General features: G+C 45.8%; 1 protein-coding gene across 1 annotated transcript in view; it reads left to right on the top strand.

Moving 5' to 3' along the window:
* Window positions 1-15,040, top strand: part of EEPD1 (endonuclease/exonuclease/phosphatase family domain containing 1) — a 66,298-nt gene extending 51,258 nt beyond the window's left edge. Inside the window, exons 3-7 of the mRNA XM_049817006.1 lie at window positions 2,585-2,695; window positions 6,992-7,126; window positions 8,380-8,512; window positions 13,995-14,189; window positions 14,298-15,040. Of these exons, the coding sequence (XP_049672963.1) occupies window positions 2,585-2,695; window positions 6,992-7,126; window positions 8,380-8,512; window positions 13,995-14,189; window positions 14,298-14,497 (774 nt within the window). The 3' untranslated portion in view covers window positions 14,498-15,040. The remainder of the gene's footprint in view (window positions 1-2,584; window positions 2,696-6,991; window positions 7,127-8,379; window positions 8,513-13,994; window positions 14,190-14,297) is intronic.
* Window positions 15,041-15,797: the final 757 nt, after the last annotated feature.

Below are 15,797 nucleotides of genomic sequence, written 5' to 3'. Positions count from 1 at the left end.
GAGAGAAACAAAACTAGAACTTTTTTTCCTTAGGAGGATTTTGGAAAAAAAAAAGTTGTTCTGATTGACTGAGATTTTAATTTTGATTTTTCTTTACCACTTGAAGAACTGCTCCTCAAAGGGATCGGTGTAGCTCTAACTGAGTTTTGCAAAGGAGGAAAGGCATTTTTTTCATTCCCAATGTGGGCTAGGAGTTGCCTGTGTATTTTTACTGTACGAGGGAAAGCTTAATGTTGTTTGACATTGGGTTTTGTGGCAGAACAACATGATCTGAGAAATGCCCTTCTCACTTCAGTAAAAAACCATGACCTAAGCAAGTATGCTGTCACAGCTTCAAAATCTGTGTGCCTGTAAGCCCTGGAAAATGGGCACAGATTAAAGTCAGCTGCTGCAACCGTACCCAGAACAGGCTGACAGCTTTTTTCTGAACAACCCGTGTAATCTTATTTATCATCTTTCTAGTTTCAGCAAAGTTAAATCAAGGCCTTAAAAAAATAATAAATTTGGAGGGAACAAAATATTCCAACTAGTTGATTGCAGATGCTCTTTTTAATAAAGTGATGGTTGCTGTAGGATTTATGCAGCCCTGTCGTATACTTTGTGCTGGCTGGACTTTATAGGCAGCTGCAACCCAGAGATAAGTTAACTCTTTTGTCAGGTTACAGTTGAACTCCTAATTTCAGCAATTATTTTTTGCTGATTTAAACTATTTAAATGTTAGAAAACTCATTCATCAAATTCACACTGTTTAAAGTCACCAGAATGACATCAGGAATGAGTAACTGTTGCTGCCATGATTTGCTGCGTTTGTTAGGGTAGCACCTGGCAATCAGCAGAGAGCAGAGCTCTGTTTCCAGGCCATGCAAACACCCTGTGTGCCTCCTTGTTTAATGAATCAGGCCAGCCCTAGTGCTGCGTGAAGGTATATAATAGACAATAATGCAGTACGTTAATGCAGTATCTTAATGCAGTCTCTTGAATAAGAAGCCCCAGCCAATCTCTGCATTTCAGAAAACTGTTTTAAAAGGTGTGCCAAGCATTTTTGCTTTGGGTGCACAACCAAAATGACTCTCAGCCCTCCGAGGCAAAAAAAGGTTGCTGGGTTGTGTGTATCTGAGAAGTCAGTGCTTACAGCTTGAGCCTCCGGGATGCTGAACTTGCAGACAAGGCAGTTAGTGAAAGAGCAGGGTTTGATTTTTATTTTTGAATCAAAAGATAAAATAAACATGAGAGTAGCTGTCCCACCATTTTGCTGATACCCACGTAGGAAACACTTATATCCCTGCAGTTTATCGCTGTAGCTCTTCAAACTCTGGCAAGTCCCACTGCAAAGAGTCAGTGTGTACAGGAGGTTATCGTTTGCCTTGAAAATCCTTCTTCGTTAAATTGCTGCTTGATTTGGAGGGACATTATGGATACAAGATTTTGTTGGAGGATACTCTTTCACTGTGAAAACCTCTGCGTTTCAACCAGTTTCTCCAATGTCAGATATAACTAAAAGATGCGCAGCGAAAGTCCCTGTTGCTCTTTCACAGAGATTGCTTTTTCTTAACCCCTTTCCCCACGGCCCGAGCTGCTGCGTGCAGACCCATCTGCCTGGCCAGGGTGTTGGGCTGCTTCCTCTCCCTGCCAGCCTCCAGCCTAAGTCTGCCTAGACCTGACATCAGCTTTGCAAAGGGCTGTAGCTCCTCCTATTAAGCTTTATTTTGAAACTCCTGGCAAGAATTATTCCATATTGTCCGCATCAAGGGCTTTCAGATTCTAGATTTTTCTGGGTGAGGGTTTTTTTTACTTTTTTTTTTTTTTTTTTTTTTCCAATCTCAAGATGTTAGCCAGGTGGACTTGGAGACTTTCCATGGTGTCCACAGATACAGTATCCCTGATCTATTGGGCATTAGGGCACAGCCTCTATAGCTCTGACTGTATGCTTGGACACATAAAGGTATCCGAGTGCTGTGGCAGTGCAGCAGTGTCCAGGAAGCCTCTGGGGAGCATCAGAAGGATATGGTGTGTGCAAGTGTGCAGCTGATCCCTTCGTGCACGGGAAGTCTCAAGCGTGTGTCCCTGGCATAAAGTCAGAGGAGCCTTAACCCCAAAACGCCAGCTATTGAGCTTGGGCCATACCCTCCCTCTTGCATTGTGCCGGTGGCCTTGGTGTTGGAGTGGAGTCAGCCATGCTACGGGGGCTTTCTGCCCCCCAGGAGGATTCGGCAGCTGTCCATGAAGCCCCTTGGGGTGTGGGATATGGTGCAGTCAGCATCTTTGGAGACGGCGCAGAGGAAACTCCTTTCCAGTCAAACAAGTAGCTTTGGGGAAAAAAAAGAGTCCGAGGGAGAAACGTTCTACTCGCAGCATTTGCACTGAGTTATTTTAATTTTTATTTTTCTCCAAGTAATGTCCAGTCAGGGGTGAGTCAGCCTGGGATGTGGCCCAGACCACCTCCTTTGTGTGCCTTCAGGGAGGGCAGAGAGCACAGCCTGTCCTCCACGGTGTCTGCCTCGCTACATGCTTTATTTTACAATTTTTCTAAAACCCTACAAAGCTGATCTTTTTTTTTTTTTTAATCCCTTTCCTCTCTCTCTAGTTTTGTATGGAGCTGAACCAGCCGACGCTGCCAAACATCCGCAAGTGGAAGGGCCCTAGAGGATGTTGGAAGGGTGTTGTTTCCGAAAAACCTTCAGGCCAGCTACACAAGGTACATTAATCCCTAAGTCTGAACTTTGGCTTTGCTTTTTTTTCCCCTCTAACCAAGGACATATTTGGAAAGTTTAAGGCAAAACATTTCACAAATTGTTTTTGGCAAGGTTTGTATCTGTTGTTTTTTAAGCTGACTCTTCCTATAGCTTTCAATTCAACTGTACGATTGATTTTGGAAGAATTGTTTTCCTCAGCTTGTGGCACACTTGTAAGGAGGAAGGTGTGTGTGTTTGGGGTGGGTATGGTGGATAAAACCAGTATAGAAATATAGAAGAAAGGCTACATATTAGGGCAAGGAAAGAGTCCTTGGTTTTGCCCTGACAGGCTGCAGTACGTCTGAATTTTTTTGTGCTAGTCACCTGAGCTTGTTCCCTAGCACAGCTCTGGCTGGCATTCAGAAGGGCTCCCCATTTTCCTGGTTTGCAAGTGAAGACCCCGCAGAGGGGCTGTGCAGCCTGCCATCCTCAGCTGGAAGAGGAGCTTGTCTCATGCATTCCCCAAAGTGCTCTGCACAGGTGTTTAAAATGCTGTGGACTCTGTCTGAAATCTGCACTGTGCTGCACTGTGCTTTTCCCTGCAGCATCTTCTGCTATGGGAATAATATATGTATGTACTGCAGTGAGGTACTGATTTATAAGATGGTGACAGCTGCACCTGCTACCCTTGACAGTATTCAAGGTATAGCTACGTTGGGCTGGACACCACTAACGGTGCCCAAAAGCAGCCTCTCCCAAGGGAAATCTCTCTTTTTTCCCTTTAAGGGCACTAATGAGTTTTCAGGGCAAGGTCCTCCTTGGGCTCAAACCTGTTGTTGCTGAACAGGATCATTCTCATGATGCAGTTATTGCAGCACGGATGTTGTTGTGGGGTAGAAGCAGGAACCGAGACCTGTCATGTAATGAATGGTGCCTAGCAGTACACAGGGCTGTCTTCATCTCTTCTGAGCGCTGTCGTTATTAAATACGTGGCTGCAGTTGTATCCCATAATCACACTGTTTAGAATCCATGTTTCCTTAATTTGGTTTTTCCAAATTGGGTTGCATCACCGTTCACTGTTTTTGGACTGATGTTTTGGGATGTGCACCTCCTTTTATTGCGCTTCTGAGTAAAACCCAAGAATGAGGGAAAAAAAACCCAAACCCCAAACTAAAACCCAGCACCTGAGCAGCACAGGGATTGGAGTCTAGCTACTACTAGATAGAGATGGAGGGTCTGAATGTGCCCAAGGTTTAACACAATTCACACGTAATTCTGATGCAGAGTGCAAATCCCCTTCAGGACATTTTTATTCCTGGCTGGAGTTTTCCTTTGGGATCTCTTGTTAGGCCAGAACATTAAAACACTGAATTTTAAAAGTTGTGCAAAGCTGTTGAAGTTGTTCCCTCCACTTTTTCTTTTTTCCCAAGAATTATTAATAATTGCCTCAGAGTTTCTATGTTAAATCCAGAGTCTTGAGTCAGTTCTTTCTTGAGCTGTATTTCCAAAGATAACAATGAAAGTTTTGACTATGGGCTGAGTAAATACAAATCATCGTCTACCTTGTTTTACAGGTAGGGATGTAAGGATGAATGGTTCCCAAAATTATGGGAGAAGTCTGTGGCCAAGTGTATTGGTTTTGTCTGGCAAGGTTTTGGTAGCGGGGGAGGGTTACAGGGGTGGCTTCTGTAAGAAGCTGCTGGAAGCTTCCCCTGTGTTCGAGAGAGAGCCCATACCAGCCGGCTCTAAGGCCAAGGCCGAGCCAATCAGCGATAGTGGTAACGTGTCTGTGATAACATTTTTAAGAAGGAAAAAAAGTTGGGACAGGGAGGAAACAGCCGCCGGAGTGAGGAGTGAGAACACGTAAGAGAAACAAGCCTGCGGACACCAAGGTCAGTGAAGAAGGAGGGGGAGGAGATGCTCCAGGCGCCGGAGCGAAGATTCCCCTGCAGCCCGTGGTGAAGACCCTGGTGAGGCAGGCTGTCCCCCTGCAGTCCAGGGAGGTCCACGGTGGAGCAGATATCCACCTGCAGCCCGTGGAGGACCCAACGCCGGAGCAGGTGGGTTCCCGAAGGAGGCTGTGACCCCGTGGGAAGCCCACGCTGGAGCAGGCTCCTGGCAGGACCTGCGGATCTGTGGAGAGAGGAGCCCACGGAGCAGGTTTTCTGGCAGGACTTGTGACCCTGTGGGGGACTCACGCTGGAGCAGTGTGCTCCTGAACAACTGCACGCCGTGGAAAGGACCCATGCTGGAGCAGTTCGTGAAGAACTGCAGCCCGTGGGAATGGCCCACGTTGGAGGAGTTCGTGGAGGACTGTCTCCCGTGGGTGGGACCCCACGCTGGAGCAGGGGAAGAGTGTGATCAGCCCTCGCCCTGAGGAGGTGAAGCGGCAGAAAATAACGTGTGATGACCGTAAACCCCATCCCTGTCCCCCTGTGCCGCTGGGGGGGCTTGGTGGTGAAATCCGGGAGTGAAGTTGTGCCCAGGAAGAAGGGAGGCGTGGTTGGGAAGGTGTTCTGAGATTTTGGTTTATTTCTCATTACCTTACTCTGGTGATTTGTAATAAATTGAGTTAATTTTCCCAAATTGAGTCTGTTTTGCCCATGACAGTAATTAGTGAATGATCTCTCCTGTCTTTATCTCGACCCGCAAGCTTTTTGTTATATTTTTCTCTCCCCTGTCCAGCTGAGGATGGGGGAGTGATAGAACGGCTTTGGTGGGCACCTGGTGTTCAGCCAGGGTCAACCCATCACACCAAGCTAAGAATAGAAATGTTACCTACTGACTCTTCATTTTAGCTGCTTTAACAGAAATCTGGCTGTGCTGGAGAACCCTCCACTAAGCCAAAAAGTCTCTTCTACCCCTTGGGTTAGTTAATGAGTCCGTCAAGTTTGAACACTGTGTACACCAATGCAATAGAGTGAAGTAACCAGTGTCACCCTGAGTATATAGCATCTTTGGCACAAGCTGGTCTCAGGACATGCTACAGGGCTAAATAATGCAAAATGGTGGATGGTGCTTCAGGCTCGTGCTTCCACACATCCCTGGCGTTTGGCCTTCAACCAAGCAATGACTTCTGACCACCATGTTAATGTGAAATCTGGAGCCAGGAAAAATAGTGAACAGCTGTTGACAGCAGTTTTATTCTTCCACATCTTTTCTTATAGCAGTTTTCAGACCTTAGATTTACAACTGGTGGAATAATTTTGTCAGTATTTTAAAGGTGAGTTACCTAATGGAGCTACCAAAGGATTTTAGCCAACCTTAAGACTTTATTTCAAGGCTCATGGGAAGTCAGCAGAGCAGATAACACTTGTTTATTTCAGCTGAAATGGAAAAAACTCTTCCTTGCAATGGATTTAACTACGATTTGCTAAGGGAAGCAGGTATGAATGATACCAAGGAAAATGGTGTCTGGGTGATGGGAGGAGAGGCTGACAGGCTTTCAATTAGATACTGCTGCTGGTGCGACTGGGGCAGGCAGCTTTCTGAAAGTGTCAATTCCACATCCTGAAGTAATTAAAAAACCCCATGCAGGGTGATAGAAACAGAGCTGAAAAGAGCAGAGAGCTGAGCATGAAACATTCGAGCTGGAAGAGAGAAGATTGACAGGGCTGAGAGGTCTAGACCAGATTTCATGCCAAGAGACGGAAGAAGCCCAGATATTTTTAGCTTGCGGGCAACAGAAGTCTGTGAAATGGCGTATGGCATGGGGAGAAGGAACAACTGTGCACAGCATCATCTACGCAAAGCCCTAGCAGTCGCCGAGTGAGACCGCGAGGTACTGAGCTCAGGGTTAGACAAATAATCCTATGGGTAACAACCTACCACGTTATTGACCACGCTCAGGAGAATCCAATGCCTTGCTTGGACTAGGAGAAAGCGAGGACTGTATCAGCCCAAACACATGCACAAGACGCGACATCTTTATCTTTCACCCCTGCGGCGGTCCTGAATGTGCTCCACCTGTATAAGGAAGGGTTCCTCCCACATCTGGTTGGAGTTTTGGCCACGGTGAGATAAAGAAGTGTTTTCACTGTTCTCTTGATGTCCTACCAATAGCCTAGGATGCTGTTTCTCCTTTATACTTGGGCACAGTCAGTTGCGCTTCCTGCCTTCAGCAGGCGCCAGGCCCAGATATAAACCTGCATCATCTTTCACTGCCTTTGCATATTTTGGCAGTGATGTACACCACTGCCAACAGAAACAGTGGTACGGAAACTTTTGGGTGAAAGTTTCATCTAGGGGGCTGCATTTGGGAAGAATGTTTTGGTTTTGCCTTCTTACTACTAGCTTTTCTCTTTTTTTTTAATTCCAGGGACCTGAATATTCCGGCTTCCTCTGGGATACAACAGCTGGCATTGAACTGAAAGATGCCTCATCTCAGGAGAGTGCACAGACTAATGGCAATGGGAAGCACTCATATCCTCACCCGTATCTTGCACATTTCAAGGTAACTGTCACTTGCAGAGTTTAGCTTTTATTAAAAAAAATTTGGGTAAGACGGAAAGAGACAAAGTCTTCCAACATAAAAATTTGCATGAGGTTCTAACCCATCTCATCACTTCAGCACTCTCTCATGAATTATAGAAAGGTGCTTAGGGGGCCTTAATACATATGGCAGATCACCAGAGTCAGTCCTTTCCCGTGCTCCTGTGGGAGCAAACCCTGCTGCAAGGCAGCATTCGGGCTCATGAGGGTTGGTGGGTCTTTGGTAGCATCCACAGCCCTTGAGAGAGTGACAGAAGTCACCAGTCACCTTGTTCTGTTTTTACTAAATTAACACAGCAAGAACGAGGTGCATATCCAGCAGCAGCCAGCCACAGGGCTGTGGTTCTTGTTACTGCCACACATCGTGAATGGAAATGGGTAAGTGTAGTCAAAATGGATATATATAAACATAGAAGGCACAGCACTCCTGAGAGACTCTGGCTGATCTCTCACATGTTTCCATTTTAAAGCTTTTTCACTAGGCTGAACCCATCTCAAAGAACAATCATGCATTTTGGAAACTGTTCTCGTACATGTGCTAGTGAGCATACAGCCCCCTTCTCTGCACAGGCTGTGATGAAGGGGTCCAGTTTGGGAACTCGACATCTGTGGTAATGCCTCGAGAGAAGCATTAATAAAATAATTATAGATAAATAATAATTATTGATAATTAATATTAATTCATTAATAATGTAAACAGGTCAATATTAGGAGCAAGTATTACTTGTGCCACATGACAAAGTGAGTCCCAGAAGGTAAGCAGAAGATTGCAGGGAGCCAGCAGCCCCTTTCAAGGTACATTAAGTTTCTTGGTTAGTCTCTGTGGTGTGCCAGAGCTAATCACAAGAGAGTCATAATTAGCCCATGTAATGACCACAACGTTATTTTTAGCTTATTAACAACTGATTTTGCATAAACTGATTTTCATAAGCAGGCAGCGTCTTTCACCATGCAACCGTGGTGGAAAGAAGCTGTTTGCTTATGCAAACCACTTTCCCCAGAACTGAAAGGGTTTCAGGTTATTGCAAACAGAGCTGCAAAATGTCTTCCCCCTTTTCCTCCCAACAAGACCAACCAAAACACACCACACACATAGTGAAGTGAGTCCTAGTCACCCAGACCTAGTGAAAGTACTGGGAACAGGCACGTGGTTTTGCTTTGTGACCTTCTGTGCCCTCTCTGCATGGCATTGATTTCTCCTCCTTCCTCCCCCAGGTTGGGATGAATGATCTAACGCTGGTTAACCTTCACCTGGCCTTGTCACCCTCAGCAGGAGAGAATACCGGGAAGAACCACAACAGCCACAAACTGGCAGCCTTTGCACAGACTTTGCAGGAGACTCTGAAAGGTTCGGCGTTTTTTTCCTGCCAGCTATCACGTGCACACTGGTCATCTTATCTAATCAAAAGGAATTTTAAAAAGATAATAAAATCTGTCTCAGTTCAGGTTTCACAAATATCCTCAACAGCTTCTCAATGTCGTTACTGGTATTTGAATTTGAGTGATCCCTAGCCTGGCAAACGTGCTTTTCCCCTGCTCATTGTCTTATAGTCTCTCCTAATTAACACAAACAGCACAGGGGCTCCTACTGGCTTTGACACCATTTTTTCAAATGAAGTTCCTTCTGATTTTATGCTAGTGTAAGAGCAAGTTCAGCCACAAAAAAAAAAAGACGACCCTATTTTAAGTGCTTTGTGGAAATGACACCTACATGATATCAGAACAAAGCTTAATGGCTTTTTTCAAAATAAATAGATTCTATATATTTACTTTTGGATAATTGGAAGCACTTTGGAAAACCCAGTGCAAATCAGGAGATGGCTGCTAAGGAGAAAAGAGACCAGCAACGAAATCCTGCTTTGGTACCTGGATGTAATATGCAGGATAATTGTGTTGCTTTCAAGTAAGTCGCTCTGGGTTTACACCAGGATGAAGGACACCAGAATTCAGACCTGAACTAGAGCAATGTAATAGCTAGCTGAATTTCTTTACCTCATTTCTGAGAATTTGCTTCTTTCTTTGAAGCTTGCAAATTAAATTCAATTTCCTGCAAAGCAGAACAGCACATTTCAGGTTCTAAATGTTGCTGATTTTGTTATAGGAATGGAAAAATCTAGCCCTTCATTTACTACTTAACAAAGATGCAAAAGGGTTACATGGTTATATGCCTGATGATTTTCAGCTTGGCCCAGTTTCACAAGGTTGGTCAGTTGGAAGCATTAATATCCCTCTTGTATAACACAAGAGGCATTTGCAGGTTTTATGCGTGTTCTGTTGTTTTTCCTTTTGAGCTGCAAGAACTTAGAGCTATTTTTAAGTGCTACTGATTTAAGTATTTGTCCACATACCTTGAAATTGGAAAGGATGGAAGTAAACAAAAGGATTGTTTGTTTAATCCCCGAAGGCTGAACTGAGACACAGATAAATGTGTAGCTCTTCCGAAATCAACGGATTTGCATTTCCACTGCATCTAAATTTAGACTGTCAGTGTTAGGGCTTTTCTTTATTTCATGTTTTTAGTTTCATATGGTAGGCACGTTACCGGAGCATGCTTGTTCTTGGCTTAGTCTTTCACAAAAGAAGAGATTCAGATTCCTCCAAACTTGTGGGATGCAGGTCATGTTTCTTAAACAAATGGTAGTGCACATGTGTTACTTTGAAGTGCTGAATTACCCTGCCAAAATCAATGTCATGCTTAAAATTACTGCCATCCTTCAATTTCTTCCAAATCAATCCATAAAATATGGGTAATAAAGACTGGTTTTTCTGAGGGTACTGCAGTAAATTGGCGTTTCTGCTCCCATTTTGCTAACGGACACCTACTCTGTTATCTTTCATTCTTACAAAGGGGCACATGTGCATCTGAGGGAATTTGGTTACTGTCCACAGCCTCCTGTAATGCAGAGCAGTAGTATCCCTATATTTCTCCCATCAGACCAGTGGGTACTGGTTCCTTTTCCCCCCTCTTTCTTTTCCTTTCGGCAGTACTGGAGAGATGCGGTGGCTGTTGGCTGCTCATAGCTAACTCTCTGCAGCAGCCTTTCTGCCTTCTCTCAAGCACTCCACCTGTTCCATCTTCAGTGTGATGAGCATGGGTGGCACACAGATGCTGTGTTGGGTGTACTGGTAGCGCTTGGACCCAGGGACTGGGGTGTTGGCTTAGTCATCTTCTCCCATCTGGCTTGGCTGTATTCCATGGGTTACCCATGCATCAGGCACTAGGCTTAGAAGACCTTCAAGAGGAGGTAGGGAGCCTTTTAGCAGCCCATGTACCATCACATCCTTCTCATCACCTGCTTCTCACTCTCTCCAGGAATTATGTGGGGGTTTAAGGGTCTGTTTAATTCAGAGGGGACTCATTCGGGGCATGTGGAAATCAGGGAGAGCATCCTACAGGTGTCTCTTTGGACTGCCACGAAGCAAAGGAGGGTTTCCCAGTTCCTGCAGGAAAGCAGATTTCAACATTGCAGACTTTCTGCAGGCACCAAAAGTTCCTCAGCTGATTGTGTTGGCACACCGGTGCTCAGCTGCTGCGACACAGGGCTGATTTAAGGCAGTGCTTTGCTTTGCTGGTCGAGAGCCACCCACAGACACTGCTAAAAGTTGCTGGTGCTTCAGTGAATTTGCAGATGCGTTTGGAAACAGACTGGACTTTTTTCCTCACTAAAGAGTTCTCCATTGACAAGGGCAGGGTTGCTTTGAGCCCGATGGGTCTCAATGTGATGGCGTGGGAGCACACCTGAGAGGTAATGGGAGATGTGCCTGTCTGCCAGAGACTGTCTGCCACTGTGTCCCACCAGAGAGAGGCTCTGGGTCCTCGTGGGATGGGGTAAGTCTGTGGGAGGGACCTTTGCAGCAAAAGCTGGGTCGGTGAGGGAGTGCTTGCTGATGTGTCCTGTGGGAGGAGGAGGACCGGATCGCATCAGCTGAGGAGCCTCTGGGCTGGGCTGCCCAGTCCCGAGGAGGAAGAGGAGGTGGAGGAGCGAGTCCTGCCAGTCTCAAACTCTTGTCTCATCCAAAAGAGGAAAAATCACATCACAGCACCAGTAGCATTATCTCCATTTTCTTTTTTTTCCCCGCATCTGATTGTAACTGTGGACATTGTGACTGCAGTTTTTGATCAGTTATCATCCCTTGTTCTGGGCAAGGGCATGAATTCTTCTGGACCTTTTGCTAAGTTTGGCCAAGAGCTGTTGGGGCTGATCCGTGAGACCCCTGAGAGCTGCAGCTGCTGTGTGGCGGCTCTGCTCCCTGCCTCTGCTGAGGGACCCAGGTGCGACTGATTAGGCGCAGTCACGCACCCGGGAAGATCCAGGCAGGTTTGCTTCCTTCCCTCCTGCTGCTTGAGGTCCGTCGGGGTCTCAGGAGGCAGACAAGACATGAAACTGCTGTGCATGGCTTTGCTGTCACAGGAGCTGGCAGATGCAGAAGCAGGGCTGAGAGTGAGCCAGAAGAAGGAGAAATGAAGTTGGTGGTTATCTAGAAAATTGGCATTACCTGCTTTTCCTGCTTAGCACAGGGTTGCCTGCCCTTTTGCGCAGTCATACACAGTCATGGGGAGCCCCAGAAGCTCCTGTGAGAGGGGACCAGAAGCAATCCTTTTCTTCTCCGATGGCAAGTTGGGTTCAGCTTCTTTGACATGCCCCAGCCTATTCCGTCTATGAACTTTACGCTGCATTATGATTTTATGCTTAGTTATTCTGCATGCAAAAGTTTAAACAGATGAAGAATACAGTGATTCCCTCCCTGGGCCTGCCTCAGGCTGACTGCTTACGTCCTTCCGAGCACATGTCCAGGTGCTGGGTCTTTTATCCTCTGCTATTTCTAAACTGTCCAGAATGGAGCAGTCAGTTAAAATTTTCACTTGTATGTTTGTTTCATAGGTTTCTCGTGTAAGGGAAATAGGCTTGAGGATTTGATAAAAGAAGTGCAAATATTTTAAGACTAGACTAGACTAGACTAGAATATATATTTTGTGGGGGATCAAGATACTGCTGCTAAGATTCCAGCCCTCAAGGATGTGCTCCAGTGGTTTCTGTAATGGTCTTTCCCCACTTACAAGGCTGAGCTGAAAGCATGGAAGGAGCCAAGTGCTCCCTCGGCCATTAAGCAAGCATTAGTCCTGAAGGACTGAGATGGTGTGGTCACATTTCAGGCTTCCCAGTCCTGACAAGTGAGTGGTCTTGGGTTTTTGCGATGAGATGCGTGCAAAACTGCCAGCTCCCAGAAAGTGCTGTCGTCCCATTAGACAAGCACTGATTTTTCTTTTGGGTTCTGATGGAGCTCAAAATAGCTCAGGTTAAGATTTGGGGGTTTTATTTCTTTTAAAGGTGGAAAGGCCACTGTCATGAACACTTTATAGAATAATATTTAATCCTCATGTCTTTTCCAATATTATCTGTGACTTGCAAAGGGTAGAGAAACCACAAAATGTTTCACTATCTTTTCATCGCCCCTCTGCATCTTAGCAAGCAGCATGTTTTGAAGTATTTGTAAGTCGTACGCTATCAATCTCTCCTCTCTCCTGCCCTTTCCCAATTCATCTTCTCATGCAGCGCAAGACAGGAGTGGAATAGATTTTGTTGTTGAACTTGCGCTCCCTCTCCTGGCTAGCTACCTCTGCAGCAACAGCACAAACGGGAGGTTTAATCGTGAGCACTAGGGATGGTAGACCAATCCGTCCATCCAACCCATCTCCTCCCACACTTCAATCCCAGGAAGAAAAAAGCGTACAGACTCTCGTAGTCCTCTTTTCTGAAGTCAGCTTTGGGATAATTTTTGGTGCATTTTTGCCTCCTTTTAGCATCTTCCTTCTTCACCAGTACCAAGCTGTAAGGCAGCAACATCTCTGATTAGCTATCAGCATTCTTGAGTTTCTCTTGCCAGACGTTTCTGGCAGTGGTTTGAGATGGGCGCTGGGACATTTGCATTGTCCTCTTACCCCAGTGCACAGCTGGGATGTCTCTGTCTGCAGCTGTGGAGCTGGGAGAGCACACATTGTGGATATGAAATTAGGGTCCATAGTTTCTTTTTTCACTTCATTAGGGTTGGAAATAAAATGTAACTGAGGTAATTTTCTATTCACATGAAGACAGGATTTTTTTGATGACAATTTCAAGTAATTCCCTTTGTTTCTTTGAAAATTCAGCCCTAGACAAAATCTAAGACATCCCAAATTCAGCAGTATCCCTTTAGTCAGCCAGGCAAAGGAAAGCTGCTGTAATCGGTGTCCATGTGGTTTGTGAATTCATCTTCTGCCATCAGGCTTGCAGGCTGCTCCTCAGGCTTGTTCCTTGGGATTTTTTAAATGCAGAGGGTTAGAAGAAGCACTGCACTTTTGGGACTCTGGTATATACCAGCTGTGTATATAAGGCTGTGTCTTCCTGGGATCCTCACAAAATTGTCCTTGACTCTTACAGAAAATCTATGAAAAGACAATGTCAGGACAAGTTAAAGCCAACATGTGTTTCTCGCAGAAAAAGAAAAAAATAAGCTTACAAAGTCACAGATCTCTAAAAACCTCGAAGACCAGAACTGCTTGTCTTTGAGTTTCTCGCTATCAGTGAATAGCAAGCAAAGCATGCCAATATAAATGAGATGATATTTAAAAAAAATGAAATGTGTACTGGCTGTTTTTTATTGTCATTACAGAATGGCCATGAGCCAGAGAAAAAGGCTTTAAACAGCATTTCTTTCAGGAGTTCAGAGTAAAGTCAGCTTTGCTACTCAGTATTTATATTTTAACTCCTCCCATTTATCCTCTCTCCCTCTTGTACTTAAGTGATGGATGTCTATTCCTCCCATTCATTTCTATTTTTCCTGTTTTCTAGGAGAAAAAGACGTGATCATCCTTGGAGATTTTAACCAGGCCCCGGACAGCAACGATCACGACATCCTGAGGAAGGAGAAGTTCCATCACCTAGTCCCTTCCAGCACCTTCACCAACATCAGCACAAAGAACCCACAAGGATCCAAGTCACTGGATAACATCTGGATCAGTCGGAGCTTGAAAAAGGTTTTCACAGGTAGAGTTGCTTTTTAGTGAGGTCATGTAACCTTTAGTTATGTTAGTGGCATGTGTCAAATTTGAGCAATATTACTTACCTTTTTCTCTGTGATTCTTTTTCATGCAGGCCACTGGGCTGTTGTGCGAGAAGGTCTTACAAACCCATGGATCCCTGATAACTGGTCCTGGGGTGGGGTGGCTTCGGATCACTGCCCCGTGCTTGCTGAATTTTATGTGGAAAAGGACTGGAACAGGAAGGAGGTGACACGGAACGGGAACGGCGTGATGGTTGAACGCAATGACTCCCACGCTAAGCACGAACGATGACGTGAACTTGAGGGTGCCTCTTCTGCTTCCCAGGGAGCAGTCGAAGGCTCTGTTCGCTCGCAGCTCAGCAGTGGAGCAGGACTGCCTCCCCCTCTCCCTCCCTCCCGCTCTCCTCCCCACACCTAGAAAGCATCAGTACTTGATTTTGATGGCCCTGGCTTTGTGCCCCTCCTGGAGAGTTGTGGGGTGTCTCACAGCAGCGGAGCAATCTGCAGTTTTTTTCTGGGGACGCAGTGGACATTTCCACACCTGGAGATTTGAATGAGAATTGTACAGAAAATAAAGTGTACTTTTAATACTGTACAGGATCTGTGCGAAAACGCAGCCGAGCAGGGCTTTGCTGTGAGGGTGAGGTGGGAGTAATGGTTATTTTCCTTTGCCTCCTTGTAAATTGAGGGAATAAGAGAGGCCCCAAAGAGAGACACCGTGAAAATTCTTGGCAAGTCGCAGATGCCGTTCAGCACTCACAAAAGCTGCCGGAGCTGGTCCCTACGTGACCCAAAATGAGGCCTGAGTGGTCCCTCTGGCTCAGCCTGGAGAGGCCCTGTTCCTCCGCAGCCCCATGTGGATGTGGGCACCTCTTGTCCTTCCCTTCCTCTCTCCTTATGCTCCTGGCAGGGTGCATTTTGCTCCAGAAGGGCTTCCTGGAGCTTGGCTTTGGCTTTTTGTTTGGCGTGCAACATTTAGTGTTGTTTTTTTCCTGCACAGTAGCCTTCAGGAGCTGGGAAACCACTGACTTGTCTCTCTGCAGAACCTGATCTACTTCTCCAATACCCTTTGCTTTGTTCCCAGTTGGGGATCTCACAGGAACAGCCCTTGTCCTCTGGCCCTCCAACTGGCATCAAAGAGGAGATGTAGCCCTAAATCTTTGTCTAAGAGTCAGGTGTTCTGAGCAGCTCTCCAAATCGGGGAGAAATAGGTCATACATTGGTGGAAGGTCTATAGACGAGCCCACATTCATGTGATCACAGCAAAGGCTGACATACGTGTTGCACCAACCTCTGCCCCTTGATTTTTTTAGGGGTTTTCAATTTCTCCTTCTGGAAGAGCAGGCAGTTATGCATCACTTTCCTGAGCTGCTTTGCTGCATAAGCCTGGTCCAGGCATCACAACAGGGAGTCTGAATACAGCGTACGGTCATCGTGCATATGGCAGGGATGGGGTCTGCTTCTCAGGAGGTTTGTTTCTGTGCACGTCCTGGGAGGACTTCAGTCAGCAAGCTGCCACAACAGCACTGAGGATGGAATATTAAATTTGCCACCTACATAAAATTTTTCAAGTAGCAGTTAATAAACAGTGA

The sequence above is a fragment of the Accipiter gentilis genome, chromosome 14, assembly GCF_929443795.1.
Source record: "Accipiter gentilis chromosome 14, bAccGen1.1, whole genome shotgun sequence".
Taxonomy (NCBI): Eukaryota; Metazoa; Chordata; class Aves; order Accipitriformes; family Accipitridae; genus Astur; species Astur gentilis.
Note: the sequence above shows the minus strand (reverse complement) of the source record. Positions and strands in the feature narration are given on the sequence as shown.